The sequence below is a fragment of the Nannospalax galili genome, unplaced genomic scaffold, assembly GCF_000622305.1.
Source record: "Nannospalax galili isolate Female #2095 unplaced genomic scaffold, S.galili_v1.0 scaffold337, whole genome shotgun sequence".
Taxonomy (NCBI): domain Eukaryota; kingdom Metazoa; phylum Chordata; class Mammalia; order Rodentia; family Spalacidae; genus Nannospalax; species Nannospalax galili.
In genome coordinates this window covers 1785278-1801219 of record NW_008340932.1, presented here as the reverse complement: position 1 = coordinate 1801219, position 15942 = coordinate 1785278, and the positions used below count along the sequence as shown (strand labels likewise).

General features: G+C 42.2%; 1 protein-coding gene across 5 annotated transcripts in view; it reads left to right on the top strand.

Moving 5' to 3' along the window:
- The window catches only part of Slc43a1 (solute carrier family 43 member 1), a 32984-nt gene that overhangs the window by 3771 nt on the left and 13271 nt on the right, over positions 1 to 15942 (top strand). For all 5 annotated transcript variants that reach the window (XM_029564934.1, XM_029564932.1, XM_029564933.1 and 2 more), the window contains exons 3-5: positions 14064 to 14241; positions 14344 to 14399; positions 14537 to 14613. In XM_029564934.1, coding sequence (XP_029420794.1) covers positions 14064 to 14241; positions 14344 to 14399; positions 14537 to 14613 — 311 coding nt within the window. The remainder of the gene's footprint in view (positions 1 to 14063; positions 14242 to 14343; positions 14400 to 14536; positions 14614 to 15942) is intronic.

Sequence of the window (15942 nt, the reverse complement as noted above, 5' to 3'; positions counted from 1 at the left end):
CTCTCTCTCTCTCTCTCTCTCTCTCTCTCTCTCTCTCTCTCTGTATATACACATGTATATGTATATATGTATGTATCTTGTATAGTATATATCTTATATATATATTAACCTTATTAAGATATAAGACATACTTTACATACCTTATAAGTCACTCATTTAAAGCCTACAGTTCAGTAGGTTTTCATGTATTCAGAGTTGTACAGTCAGCCTCACAAGTTTTAAAGCATTTTCTTTACCCCTCCAATGCAACCCTTTACCTATTAGCAGCACTAGCTCCCCTTCCCCTCTCTTTAGGCAAACCTCTTCCTCTCGTAGGTTACTATGACACATATTAGATATACCTATTTTGAGCATTTCCTATAAATAGAATCTTGTCTTTTGTGACTGGTTCCTTTCACTTAGCATGTTTTCAAGGTTCATCCTTGTTCCACACACAGGACTTTTTATAGCTGAATAGCACTCCATCATATGGGTCAACTACATTGTCTTCATGCGTTGATGGGCATCTGGGCTCCACTTTGGAAGTTATGAAAGATAATGCTCTTCTGCACGCTCACGTACAAGTTTTAGAGTGGACATATATTTAGGTTTTTATTTAGGAGTGGAATTGCTGAGCCACGAGGGTGACATTAACATTTTAAGGAGCTGCCAGGCTGTTTTCCCAAGTGGCTACACCATTTTACATTCTCACCAATAGTGTCTGAGGGTTCTAATTTCTCCATATCCTCAACATTTGCTACTGATTGTCTTTTTGTTTGTTTTTAATTTACATTTCTCTGATGGCTGTTGAGGTTGAATATGTTTTTTACTGGCCACTGGCATATTTGTTGCAATAACATCAACCGAGATGCTTTGTCTATTTCTAAGTTGTGGAATTTATTTTAGAGGTTGAACCCAGAGCCTCACACATGTTAAACTTACATACAGTGTACCACTGAGCTATCAGATATAATTTGCAAAAAAAGTTTTCTACAATGGGTCTTTTTTTGTTTTTTTTTTTGATATGTAACATTTTTGAATGTTGATGAAGTTCTTCTTACCTATTTTTTTTCCTTCTGCTACTCTGTCATGTTTAAGAAACCATTGGCTAAATCTAAGGCCACAAAAATTACACCTGTGTTTTCTTAGTTTTGTGGTTTTGGTTCTTATAAGCATTTAGTTCCTTGATCCATTTTTCAGTTAGTTTGTGTCTATAGTGTGAGGCATCTACCTGATGTTTTGAGTTGCTTAAAAGTGTGTGTGTATGTCTGAGTCTGACTGTTTGGGATCATTGGCAGTAACTAAGCCAACCCTTTGCCTTTTCCCCAGAACATATGTGTGCATCCTTGTAAAGCAGGGTACACTGTGTCTCTTTCCCTCACCTCTTATTCAACAGACTCAGCTGGCTTCCGGGGGAAGGGGTGCTGTTTCCTGTTCTGTTCCACTCATGCTGTCTGATCAAAAGTGCTTTCTTGTGCTTCAGTCATTGTGGGCCTCAGCTGTGATCCCTCTGCAGTATCCCAAGGACACAGAACCACATCAGGAAACTGTCCCTACAGTGTGAAAACAGAGGCCGTCAACTTGTCTTCCATCTCTAGTGTGTTCTGCTTGCCTGATTTGTCAGTTGTCCCATATGTAAGGTGGGACCAGTAATCCCTACTTCATGGGGCTATTGTGAAAATGAAAACAAGCAGGCCGAATTTTAAACTACAGATAGGTGTTAGATCCAGTGTTGCCATCAAGTTCCATGAGACCTTAGACAAATCACTTCCCTCTTTGGATCTCTATTTCTTTCTGTCTGTGAAAAGTGGATAATTGTTAATTTCCTCTCATGAACAATATGAGTCTCAACTGATGCTTGACAAATAAAGAGCTTAACAGATGTGAAGCAAATTGTTGGGGTTGACATTAGTGCAAACTTTGGGGTCACACTGACTTCAGGGCTCATTTTCTCCCCTGCTATATACTCTAGAGTGGGAACTAATGGGAACTGCTACTCAGAATTTAGTCAGGCATCTCAGTTCATGACAGTATGCATTTAGTGTAAGGGCCAAAATAACAAAACAGTTGCTGAACCATTCACTAAACATTTACCATTTGCTAGTTAGGCCTTTCACACTCATCTTAAATCTGTGATATGGGTTATTATAACCTCGTTTTATAGGAGAGAAACCTGTACTTGAGAGATGTTAAATCCTGTGCCCAGGGCCACCTAGCTAATGAGGAGCAGAGTGAGGGCTGGGCTGGAGATGCAGCTCAGTGGTGTGGAGCATTTCCTTAGCATGCATGAGCCTGCGGGTCCCATCCTTAATACCTGAGGGGATGTGAGGAGGGCACAGCATGAAGAGTCAACTTCACGTCTGACCTTAGAGCTTTGTGGCTGGGCCTCATGGAACTAGGTTGTATGTCTCCAACTGCCGAAGTCTCAGGATTGTACCGAAGTCTAGCTTGAGATAAGACTTTACCAGCTAGAGCTTAGGCCTATCAGCTAGAGCTTAATCCTAAGGTGGTGACCATCTCAGGTACAGGAAAGTGAAGGGACCATGAGGAAGCAAACATTGACATAGGAGATGAGGAGAGTGGAATCGTTTTGAGTGTTCTCTGCATATGTGGGATTTGGCCTGTCCTCAGAGCCAGCTTCAGGTCTTTGAGATCACTGTTCCCATTTCAAAGGTAAGGGATGAGGAAGCCTCAGAGTTTCAGCAGGAGGGACTCTAGTACAGCCAGGATTTGACTAGAGGTGCGTGCTTAGCCATGATCCCATTTCCCACTGTTTTTCAGGCACGATCATATATGATGCAGCTTGGGGATTTTACCATTTCTGTGTGCCATTGTTACTATTATTCAAAGTGTAGTGCATTCTTGGATTTAATTTTATATAAACATACATACATGTTCATATATGCTTTTAATAGATACAGGTGCTCATGGATGTTTCTCATTCACAAATAACTAATGATGTGAAACCTCAGAAGCCATTTCATTTCAACTCCATTTTGAGTGCCCATGTAGTATGAACCACAAACTAGGAAATCACGTTTTCCCTGGCTTCTCAACAGCTGCCTCACTCATTCCTGAGTACATTCTCTTGTCCTCTCCCATGCCTATTAGTCTATGAGAGTTGGAAGGTTGGATGTCAAAGACTCATTCTACTGTGATTATCATGGATACAGGTCTTTTAATGAAGCACTCTTTGTGATCAGGCTTCAGGAACTATCTCATGTTGAACTCACAAGAAGTTGACTGGTAAAGCAGAATTTATGTATTACTTGACCTTGAGTGGTCATTAGCAGTCTATTGGACTGTATCAGCAGAGGAGCACACATACTCATCAGCACTAGCATATACTTGGGAAACTTACCAAGCTAGTCTGTAGGACAGCTAGGCCTGGTGGTGTGCTAGAACAGTACTGGCTCTGGAGGTACCCTTGAGTTTGATTTGGAGCTCACTTGTGAGCTGCTGGGCAGATGAGTTCCTTTGTTTTGGGGAACCTCATCATTTGTATTAATGTCTCAGTGTTGTTCTAAAGATTAAATGAGATTCTGTTTGAAACAGCCTGGGACAAGTTCAACTGTAAGCTAGTCGAATTTGGGAGGGAACTTGTCATTTGATTGTGAAAGACTTAGGGGTAGGGACAGTGTTTAAATTTAGGGGCTGCAAATTCAAATGCCAGCTAAGGACAGGCAGATAATAACTGAGTTAAGAAGGGCAGGTTTAAGACAGCAGGCATCCAGGAGCTGAGAGAAGTGTGCAACTTTGAGAAGGCCATCCTTGATGGAAGATGAGGGTTCCACTCAGCCACAGAAACAGCTAGGTCTTTTTGACTTTCTCTTCCTCCCTCCTTTTTCTCTATGTTGCTCAGGTTGACCAAGAACTCCTGGGCTCAAGCAATGTAACCTCAGTCTGCCCAGCTGAGTCTCCAAATGTTCAATGAGCTAGACATCTGGATTTGTATTTACGGTGACAGCGTAATTGACCACCCTCTAAGGGTCACCACTGCCAGCCCAGCAAAACATAGGTAGGGGGAGAATCAGTGGTGGTCTCTGGTCTAACTTAATCTTTCCATTTCTTCTTGCCTTACTCACTGTCCCAACAGCGTTGGCATTCAGAAAGTTACCAGTTAGTGGGTATAATCCTATGCAGAAAAACATGGTGGAGAAATGGATGATGATCATAAAGCTCAGTAAGAGATTTAACATGAACCCCAGATGCTGTGTGGTTTAGCCTCCTAACTGCTTCTTCCAGGTGCCTCAGCCCTTTCCTCAGCCTCCCTGGCAACTGGCACCAAGGGGAACTCCCCATTGCCCAAGGCAATTTCTTCCTTGGGTGGCCAGCTCTCATGTTCTTTATGTTCTTCTTTTTTTTTTTTTTTTTTTTTTTTTCAGAATAACTCAGGGCTACTAGGTCTGTTTATTTCTCTTTATTACAGTCATATAGTCTGGGATCCCCTATCACCCCTCCCTCCTCAGTCTCTGCACCCAAGGGTTAAATAATCTTAAAACTATTTAAAAAGCTGTAACAAAATAACGTCTTTAGTTCTTTTTTATGTTAACACACAGGTCTCATTCTCTTGTGCTGCTGGTAGGTCATTTGGCCACTTGAGGTGAGTTGATGCCAGGGGTCAGTGGCCACCCTCCTCCTTCCCAGCATCCAGGCACTGTCACATCCCTCTGTTCTCCTCACCTAACTTGCTGCTTTTGTATTTAAAAAAATTCTTTTGGGGCTGGAGAGATGGTTCAGTGGTTAAGAGCACTGACTGCTCTTGCAGAGGACCTGGGTTCAATTCCCAGCACCCACATGGCAGCTACGAACTGTCCTTAACTCCAGTTCCAGGGGAATCTGAAGCCCTCTTCTGACCTCCGCAGCATTGCATGACATGGGTGCAGTCATACACATGCAGGTAATACATTCATACACACAAAATAAAAATAATAAATAAAATTTAAAAATTCTTTTATTTATTATTTTTATTGTACATGTGTGAGTATATTGCCTGCATGAATGTAAGTACACCCATGGTGTATAATGCTCAGGGAAGTCAGAAGAGGGTGTTGGATCCCCTGGAACTGGAATTAAGGACGGTTTGTAGCCTCCATGTGAGTGCTGGGAATTGAATCATGTCATCTTGTGAGAGCAGCCAGTACCCTTAATCGCTGAGCCATCTCTCCAATTCCCATACTTTTGCATTTTTAATTAATAAAATTTTTTGAGGCAGAGTGTTGGCGTGGACCTCACTATGGAGCTTAGGTTGTCCTTGAACCCAAGGCAGTTCTCCTGCCTCAGCCTCCAGACATTACATGCAGGAGTTACTACATCCAATGCATCTGTCACTTTAAATGAGCATCCATTTGTTCACTGTCATCAGCCTCTGGAAGAGCTTCCTGTCTTAGGATGGGAGCCTCAGCACCTACTCTGTGCACAACCCTCCTTTGCTGGCTATTTCTGCGGCATTATAATGTACCTTACCTCTTTCTTTTGAGCCAAGAACTGTCAGAAGTCTCTTCAGTATCTTTAGCTGAAGCCACCTAAGGAGCCCATGACTCAGGGACATGAGTTTACAGACAAGGAGCCTTCCTGCCTAAGGCTTGTAGCTAGTCAGGTCAGCACTGGGAATGGAGACCTCGTTCCACCTGGCTCCCTGGTATGCCCTGCTTTCCTCTGATAGCGCTGCCTTGGAGGTGGGAGGCAGCCACCTCATGCAGAGTTAAGTAAAGTCACCCTCTGTCCTCTACACTGACCCTTTGCTTTACCTTGTTATAACTCTGAGTTTGCAGCTTTCCCCGAGCACAAGTTCTCCAAGTGAACTTCTGAAGGGCCCTGTGGGGTGGTGCCTTGGTATCTTCATCTGGAGAATGGGGATTCCTTATTGACGGACTCAGTCTAGGGTCTGTGCAGAGCAGTGCTTGGAACTTAGTGATAATTTCTGCCTGCTGTGGTCCCTCTCTTGAGGTCTTCCTTCATTCTTCCCCTTTATTCTCATAGTTCTTTGTATAGCTCTTCCTCAACCCTTTCATTTAACTACCCCCATTTTATACGTTTCTCCCTAAGTAACATCTGTCTTCTACTGTTCTTCTCCCTCGGGTTCCTTCTTTCCTTTACCTCCCTGGCTCCCTTCCATTTTCCTGATTTCTCCAGTTACATCTGGTTATATACTCACACACAAGGATTTGGTGCTAAGATCCACAAATGAAGGAGAACATGTATTTTGTTTTTCTGAGTCTATATTACTTCACTTAGTATAACAGTTTCTAGTTCCATCCATTTACCTGAATGTTTCATTATTTCATCTTTCTTTACCACTGAGTAAAACTCCATTGTGTAAATGTACCACATTTTTGTTATCCACGCATCAGTTGAGAGACCCTTAGGTTACTTCTGTCTCTTAGCTATTGTGAAAAGAGCAGCAGCAAACATTGATGTACAAGTGTCTCTGCAGGGGCTGGAGAGATGGCTCAGTGGTTAAGAATACTGATTGTTTTTGTAGAGGACCCAGGTTCAAATCCCAGCACCCACATGGCAGCTAACAACTGTCCCAGGGGATCCAACAGCCGCATCTGACCTTGGGCATTGCACAACACAGGTGTACTTACCTACATGCAGGCAATATATGCATACATATAAAATAAAAGTAATAAATTAAGGGGCTGGAGAGATGGCTCAGCAGTTAAGAGCACTGACTGCTCTTACAGAGGACCTGGGTTCGATTCTCAGCACCTACATGGTGACTAACAACCATCCTTAACTCCAGTTCCAGAGGATCAACATCCTCTTCTGACCTCTGTGGGCATTGCACAACATAGGTGTACTTACATACATGTAGACAATACACTCCTGGTGTACATAGTGAGTTCCAGGACAGCTGGGGCTACAGGGAGACCCTGTCTCAAAAAGACAAAACAAAAACAAAAACAAGTGTCTCTGCAATAGGATGAGTTCTTTGGGCCTATGCCAAGCAGTGGTATAACTGGGTCAAATGCTAGGTTCACTTTTAGTGTTTTAAGAGTTCTTCACCGGGCGTGGTGGCAGACACCTTTAATCCCAGCACTCCAGAAGCAGAGGCAGGTGGATCTCTGTGAGTCCAAGGCCATTCTAGTCTACACAGGGAGTTCCTGGCTAGGTGGGGCTACAGGGAAACCCTGTCTCAAAAAGAACAAACAAAACGTTCTCCACACTGCTTTCCACAGGGGTTGCAGGAGTTTGCAATCCCACCAAGCAGTGGATGAGCATTAGCCTTTTCCCACATCCTCACCAGCATTTGGTATCATTTGTTCTCTTGATCTTAGCCAGTTTGATTGGGGTAAGATGAAATCTTAAAGTGGTTTCAATTTGCATTTCCCAGTTACTAACCATGTTAAACACTTTAAGATGTTTCTTAGCCATCTTTATTTCTTCTTTTGAGAACTCTCTGTTCAGATCCTTAGCCCATCTTTTAATTGGGTCATTTTTTTTCTTGATTCTTTGTTTTTTGAGTTCTTTATATATTTTAGATGTTAAACTTCTGTCAGATGTGTCATTGGTGAAGATTTTCTTCCATTCTGTGGATTTTCTCTTCAGTTTCTTGGTTATTTCTTTTGCTATACAGAAGCTTTTTAGTTTAATGAGGCCCCACTTGTTGATTGTTGACCTTAATTCCTGAGCCACTGTTGTCTGATTTAGAAAGTCCTTTCCTACACCTATATCTTGTAGGTTATTGCCAATGTTTTCTTCTAACAGTTTCAGAGTTTCAGGTTTCACATTGAGGTCTTTGATCCATTTGGAGTTGACTTTTGTTCAAGGTGAAAGATAAGGGTCTAGTTTCATTCTTCTACAGGTAGAGATCCAGTTTTGCCAGCACCATTTGTTGAAGATGCTGTCTTTTCTCCATTGTGTGTTCTTGGCACCTTTGTCAAATATCAGGTGGCTAAAATTGTGTGTGCTCATGTTTGGGTCTTCAATTATGTTCCATTGACCTATGTGTCTATTTTTGTGCCAGTACCATGCTGTTTTTATGACTATAGCTCTGTAATATAGTTTGAAATCTGGTATAGTAATCCCCCCAGAGTGCTCTTTGTGCTCAGGGTTGCTTTGGCTATCCGAGGGCTTTTGTGCTTCCATATGAATTTTAGGATTTTTTTTTTCTAATTCTGTGAAGAATGTCATGGGGATTTTGTTTGGGATTGCATTGATCTATATATGGCTTTTGGTAGGATGGTCATTTTCACAATATTAATTCTTCCAGTCCATGAGCATGGGAGGTCCTTTTTTTTTTTTTTTTGGTCTTTTTGAGACAGGTTCTCCCTGTAGCCCCAGCTGTCCTGGAACTTACTATGTAGACCAGGCTGGCCTTAAACTCACAGAGATCGTCTGCCTCTCCTGAGTACTGGGATTAAAGGCGTGCACCACCACGCCCGGCCTCAAGTGCTATACTTAAAAGGAGTGGAGATAGTGGACAGCCTTGTCTGGTTCCTGATTTTTAAAAAAAAAAAATTTATATTTTTAAAATTTTATGTATATATGTGTATTGCCTGCTTGTAGGTAAGTGCACCAGTGTTGTGCAGTGCCCGAGGAGGTCAGAAGAGGCTGTCAGATCCCCTGTGACTAGAATTACAGACAGTAGTTAGCTGCCATGTGGGTGCTGGGATTCGAGACTGGGTCTTCTGCAAGAACAACCAGTGTTCTTAACTGCTGAGCCATCTCTCCAGCCCCCTGGTTCCTGATTTTAATGGGAATGCTTCCAGGTTTTTTCCATTTAGAATGAAGCTGGCTGTGGGTTTGTTGTATATAGTTTTATTCTGATGTGTGTCTGTATGCAATTTGCAAGTATTTTGTTGAGGATTTTTGCGTCTATGTTCATTAAGGATACGGGTCAATAGTTTTCTTTTTTGATTGTTTCTTTTACCTGGTTTTAGTATTAGAGTGATGCTGGCTTCATAGAAGGAATTTGGAAGTTCTCCCTCCATTTCTATCTTTTTGAATAAATTAAGTAGTATTGGCTGTAGATTTTTAAATGTCTGGTAGAATTCTGCTGTGAATCCATCTGGGCCTGGACTTTTTTTAGTAGGGAGGTTTTATATTAACTGTTTCAATTTCCTTATGTGTTATGGGTCTGTTTAAACTGTTGATCTCTTTTTGGTTTAGCTTTAGTGGTTCCCATGATTTTACATATCCATCCTTTTCTTTTAGGTTTTCAAATTTAGTAGTGTATAGATTTTTAAAGTGCTCCCTTATAATGTTCTGGATCTTTTTGGTGTCTCTTGTGATGTTTCCCCTTTTATCTCTGATTTTGTTGATTTGGATTTGCTCTTTTTTCTTTGGTTAACTGGGCTAAGACTCTGTCTTATTTAGCTTTTCAAAGAACCAGCTCTTAGATTCATTGATTCTTTGTATTGTTTTCTTTGTTTCTATTAATTTCTACTCTGATTTTTGTTATTTATTTTTGTCTGCTGGGTTTGAGTTTAATTTGTTCTTGCCTTTCCAGAGTCTTCAGTTGCAATGTTAAATCATTTATTTGTGCTTTCTGATTTTTTTTTTTTTTTTGGTCTTTTAGCCCCAGCTGGCCTGGAACTTGCTATGTAGACCAGGCTGGCCTCGAACTCACAGAGATCTGCCTGCTTCTGCCTCCCAAGTGCTGGGATTGAAGGCATGTGCCACCATGCCCAGCTGATTTTTTAATGTGCACACTTAAAGCTATAAACTTCCCTCTAAGGACTGCTTTTATTTTATTTATTATTTTTTTTTTGTCTTTTTGAGACAGGGTCTCCCTGTAGTCCCAGCTGACCTGAACTCACTATGTAGACCAGGCTGGCCTTGAACTCACAAGGATCTGCCTGCCTCTGCCTCCCGAGTGCTGGGATTAAAGGCATCCGCCATCACTCCTGGCTTATTATTACTTTTTCATATTTTATTTATTTTTATTTTATGTGTATGCATGTATTGCCTGCGTATAGATTGTGCAATACCTGCGGAGGACAGAAGAAGCTGTTGGATCCCCTAGAACTGGAGTTATAGACAGTTGTTAGCTACCATGTAGATGCTGGGATTCAAACCTGGGTCTTCTGCAAGAACAGTCAGTGGTTCCTAACCGTTGAGCCACCTCTCCAGCTCCAGGACTACTTTTAAAGTGTCCCAGAGATTTTGTTGTGTTGTATTGTCCTTTTCATTTAGTTTCAGGAATGTTTTTATTTCTTTCTTAATTTCTTCTTTGACCCATTCAGGAGTGTGTTGTTTAATCTCCATGAGTTTGTGTAGTTACTAGGGCTTCTTTTGGTGTTAATTTTAAGCTTTATTACATTGTGGTCTGATAGAATGCATGGAATTATTTCAATTTTTTGTGTTTGTTGAGGTTTGTTTTGTGCTCCAGTGTGTGGTCAATTTTAGAGAAAGTTCTATGGAGTGCTGAATAGAAAGTGTATTCTTTGGTGCTCTGTTGGAATATTTAGTAGATGTCTGTTATTTTCATTTGATGAATAGCATAATTTAATTGCGATGTCTCTCTGTTTATTCTTTGTCCAGTTGACCTGTCTAATGAAGACAGTAGGGTATTGAAGTCTCCTACTATTACTGAATTTGGGTTAATATGTGTCTTAAAGTCCTGTAGTGTTGTTTTTATGAATTTGGGTATACCAGAGTTTGGTGCATATATGTTTAGGATTATACTATCTTCTTGGTCAATTGTTCCTTTGATCAGAATGAAGTGGCCCTCTATCTCTTCTGATTAGTTTCAGTTTGAAGACTATTTTGTCACATATTAGAATTGCAACCCCTGTTTGTTTCTTAGTGCCATATGCTTGGAATATTCTTTTCTATCCTTTTACCTTAATGTAGTGCCTGTCCTTGAAGATGAGATGGATTTCTTGCAGACAACAACAAGATAGATTTTGTTTCTTTTTGTTTGTTTGTTTTTATTCTTGTTTTTGGTCTTTTTGAGACAGGGTCTCCCTGTAGCCCTAGCTGGCCTGTAACTCACTATGTAGACCAGGCAGGCCTTGAACTCACAGAAATCCACCTGCCTCAGCCTCTTGAGTGCTAGGATTAAAGGTGTGTGCTACCATACCCAGCAAGATTTTGTTTCTTAATCCGTTCCATCAGACTGTGTCTTTTGACTGGGAAGTTCAGTCCATTGATATTTAAAGCTATTATTGAAAGATGTATATTGATTTCTGTCATTTTAATTTCTGTTTCCATTCTTGATCTAATTTTGTGTTTCCACAATTATACTTTCATTTAATTTCTTTCTGTTGCCCCTTGGGTGTAGTTGTTCCTTTTTCCAGTCTTTGTATTGCTTCAAGTATTCTCTGATATGTATTCTTTCAGTCTATTCACATCATGGAAGATTTTTCTTTCCCCTTCAACTATAATAGACATTTTTGTTGGGTAAAGTATTCTGGACTGGCATCTATGGTCATTTAGAACCGAGAATGCTTTGGTCCAGGCTCTTCTGGCTTTCATAGTTTGCACTGATAAGTCAGCTCTAATTCTGATGGGTTTTCCTTTATATGTGAGTTGTTTTTCTTTTGAGGTTTCAGTATTCTCTCTTTGTTCTGTACATTTAATGTGATAGGCTGTGAGGAGTTTCTTTTCTGGTCCTGTCTCTTTAGCATCTATGTGCTTCTTGTATTTGTATGGAGATGTCTTTCCTTAATTTTGGGAAATTCTCTTCTACAATCCTATTTAAGATCTGGTCAGTACCATTAACCTGAAATTTTTCTCCTTCCTCTATGCCTATGATGTATAAATTTGATCTTTTCATGGTGTCCCACATTTCCTGAATATTCCATTCCTGTGATTGTGAATTTTTTTTTCATAATCTTTGCTTGAGTGGTCCAATTCTTTAACTTTATTGCCCAGTCTTGATGTTCTGTTTTCTATTTCATTCATTCTATCAGTGAGACTTTCACCTGTTGTTTCAAAGTGACTTATTGAATTTTTCACTTCCTTCATTTCAGCTTGAGTTTTCTTCAGTATTTCTCTTTTGTGAATTCAGTCAGAATTCATAAAATCTTTTAGTTTTTTGATTTGTTTGTGTGTTTTTTAAATTCGTTGAATTTTTTAATCATGTTTATGATTGTTCTTTTAAATTCTGTGCCCTGGGTTATCTCTAGGGGGTTTTCCTTGTAGAACTCTTCTATAGGAATGGTGGTGTTTGGTAGGAACATATTATTTTGGTTTTCCATATTATTTTTTTCAATGTGATTTTGGCATGTGGATTTCCTTTGTGATTTGTGATGCTGGTGTGAAACTCAAGCCTTCCTTTGTTGAGTTGAAGTCTGCTTCTGTTTGTATTATTGCTGTGCCTTGGTTGTTTCCTACTTGGTATGTAAAGTTGGTTGGTCTCCGCGTCTGGTTTTCTCAAGATTTTATATTGGAGGGGCCGGATGGCTTCAGTCCAGCTACTCAGGAGCTCTAGCACACGGAGGTTGGATCCAGGCACTCTCAGGCAGTCTGCTAAGGTCTGGGCCCCTACTGTAGGCAGAGAAGCCTAGCTTTGTCTCTTTTGAAAATGAGATGAGGAACAGGTCTTTAGGTCTTCCTAAAACAAAGACCTCTAGATAGACAAGTAGTGGGGAACGGCTGGGTGTGCTGACAACACAGCAGACAGTAGCAGGCTCTGGGGGGGAGGCCGGCTATGGGAGGGTGCGATCTGGGAAGTGGGTGTATAGATGAATAAGATGGTTTGGGATGTTCCGTGTGATACACAAACACACACACACACACACACACACACACACACACACACACACACACACACACACACACACACACACACACACACACACACAAATCAACAAATTTGAAAAAAAAAAGAATTATATTTGAGGAGGAAGCATAGAAACTTATATCATGTTAATTAGTAGAGGTGATAAACATTACCATTGAAATCTACCCGATGACTTTATAGACATACACAGGTGCCAAGGATCCGAGTGCAACCGATTATGACTAGTAATAATCAGATACATACATATTAGAGATGCATGCACCAACATCACAGTGTTATTAGCAAAAACAATGTGTCTTTCTGTAAGAAACAGTATATTTTAAAATGAAATGGAGATCTTTTTTAAAGGTTAAAAACTCATTCAAGGCCGTGTGTGGTGGCACACACCTTTAATCCTGGTACTCGGGAGGCAGAGGCAGGCGGATCTCTGTGAGTTCAAGGCCAGCCTGGTTCACATAGTGAATTCCAGGACAGCTGGGACTACAGGGAGACCCTGTCTCAAAAAGACCAAAAAAAAAAAACCCCCAAAAAACCTCATTCAATTTTATGTCTTACAGGCTTTATGCTGAGTTCAATAATGTATAACTGTATTAATTCAACAGTGAACCTCAAAATTTTATAGCCACTTTTGAAAGAAATGCATCTTTGCTCTGGAAAGTGTTATTGAGTATGTTAAATGCTTCTAAAAAATAAAAAAAGAAATATAAAAATCTTTTTAAAATTGTTTCTTAATTTTCTGTGTATGAGTGTATTGCCTGCATGTGTATAAGTGCACCTGTGTCATGCAATGCCCATGGAGGTCAGAAGAGTGTGTCTCCCCCTGGAACTGCACTTACAGACAGTTGTTAGCAACCACATGGGTGCTGGGAACTGAACCTGGGTCCTCTGCAAGAGCAGCCAATGCTCTTAACTGCTGAGTCATCTCTGCAGCCCCCAATGCTATGCCTGCTACATTTGATTTTTCACAACAGCTCTTTGAGATAAATACTATTGTCACTTAGAAACAATAGTCAAAGATGTTAAGAATTTTGTGCAAGATTCAAAGTGATGACTGAGCTAGATACAAAACCTGACTTCCTGAATTCTAGTGCTCTTCTGCTTTGCCCCCACTGGTGCTCTCCAGTAACTATTACAACTTGGTGCATACTTTGACATCCATGATCTCTTGTGAAGTATTTGAAGCCTCAGATTGAGAATGTATGGGGGTTCTTTAAGGGTCACATGCTAATCGACTGCTGTTTATGAACCTCTCCCTCCCAGACAGAGGATATGGGACTCTACATCACCTCCAGGCACACCTGGTTGATTCAGGATTGCAAGGCCCTTGGGCCCGAGCTGCTTTCTTGCTCCTGTTGCATATGCTGAGTTCTCCCTTCTCCCTCCTCAGCTGAAAATAGGACCAATAGCACCCAGGAGAAGCAGCACCAGTGGTCAAGCTGTGACCAGCAAGACAAGATGCTCAACCTGGGCTTCACCATTGGCTCCTTTCTGCTGAGTGCTACCACACTGCCACTGGGGATCCTCATGGACCGCTTTGGGCCCCGGCCTCTGCGCCTGGTGGGCAGGTGAGCTGGCTGGGCTGGGGAGATGGAGGTAGGTCAAGCAGGTACTACAGGGGGAAGGGAGGCTCACAAGTCAGTGTCTCCCCTTTCCTTGTGCCCCCACAGTGCCTGCTTTGCTGCATCCTGTACTCTCATGGCCTTGGCCTCTCGGGACACTGAAGGTGAGCCATCTGCCCTCTGTGCCTTCTCCAGAATGGGGAGGGGAGAGGATGAAGGTGGACACTGACTCTAACTCCCTCTGACTGTGTACTCCCAGGGCTTTCCAAATGCACTCATTTGTCCCTCTTTCTCTTTCCAGTTCTGTCTCCATTGATATTCTTGGCTCTGTCCCTGAATGGGTTTGCTGGCATCTGCCTAACATTCACTTCACTTACAGTGAGTATAACAGGCTTGGCCCGGTAGCAGAGCTGGGAGTTTGAAGTGAGGTTAGAGGTCGGGGTTAGAAATGACTGAGAGGGTAGTGAGTTAGTGGCTCAGTGGATGTATATTAAATATGTGAGACTCTGTAGGTCGGTGCCAAGGCTAGGCATGGAGCTGTGCGTGGGTGAGACTGTGTATGTGTGTATGTGTGTGTGTGTGTGTGTGTAGCTTGTGAATGTCTGTTGAGCTCTGTTCTGTACTAAGCCCAGAGTACAAACAAGACTATGTCCTCACCTTCCAGAAGCTTCCATTTGGGGATTGGGGGTGATGAACAGAGAACCCAATAAGCAAGTAAACTAATAAATCATGTCAGCAGTCATAAGTGCTGGGAAGAAAACGGTAATGTGATAGAGACGGGGAGGCGCAGCTTGAGACCACATGGACCTTTGCCACATTGCAGGGGTGTGTGTCTGTGTGAAAGGACTCTACCGAGTGGTACAGGCATATGTGAGGCTGAACCATGTGAATTTGCCAACACTTGGTCATATTTGCCCTACAAAACCAACTTTTTCATGTAGTGTGACCATATATGTGTGTGAGTGTCAGCATTTATGTATATATGTGTGTGTATAAGTGTTAAAAGTTTAGCAGGGAGGGAAAGTTCTTGTCTGGGCCATTTCGGGTTGTTTATCTCTGATGTGGCCAAACTGGGTGTTTTTGGCTGAATTTCTCCTCACCCCAGCAGCCGCCTTTAACTCCAGCTGGGGACATTTCACAACTCCCAAGGAAGCTGATCCCTTCTGATCCACCCCTCTGCACAGCAGCCCCTTCCCGCTGTGCAAATTGGCTCAGCCTCTAAATCTCTTCTGCTGGGGCTGGGGCAGGGGCAGGGGCAGGAGGCTTGACCTGGACCCTGCCCTGGACAGCTGAGGGGACTGGAGGGCCAGCAGGCTTGTGTCATCGCCTCTGTAATCTCTAGCCAATGGTAGGGCCAGGAGCCTGTCCTGCTCCGCCCCACCGTTGGTTGGCCCTGTCCCTGCTGACAGGCCCAGCCAAGGGTTTCTTGTTGCTGCAGATCTCCAACAGGCGCCAGCTGTTGACCACACATTCCCAGCCTGGGTTACCCCATGGGTAGCTGGCTAGTCTGGCCTTCCCCACAGTGCTTGGGCCTTCGAACCCTTGAGGGGCAGGGGTCCCGGCCCTGGCATCCTTCCTTGGTGTTCTCTGCAGTGTGCCTGGCAGAGCCCTAGTGAAACCTCTGTTCTGACGGGACTATTTGACCTCCTTTACTGTATCCCCTTGGCAAGAATGGCTCCTTTCTTCATTTAAACATTTTCCTTCCTG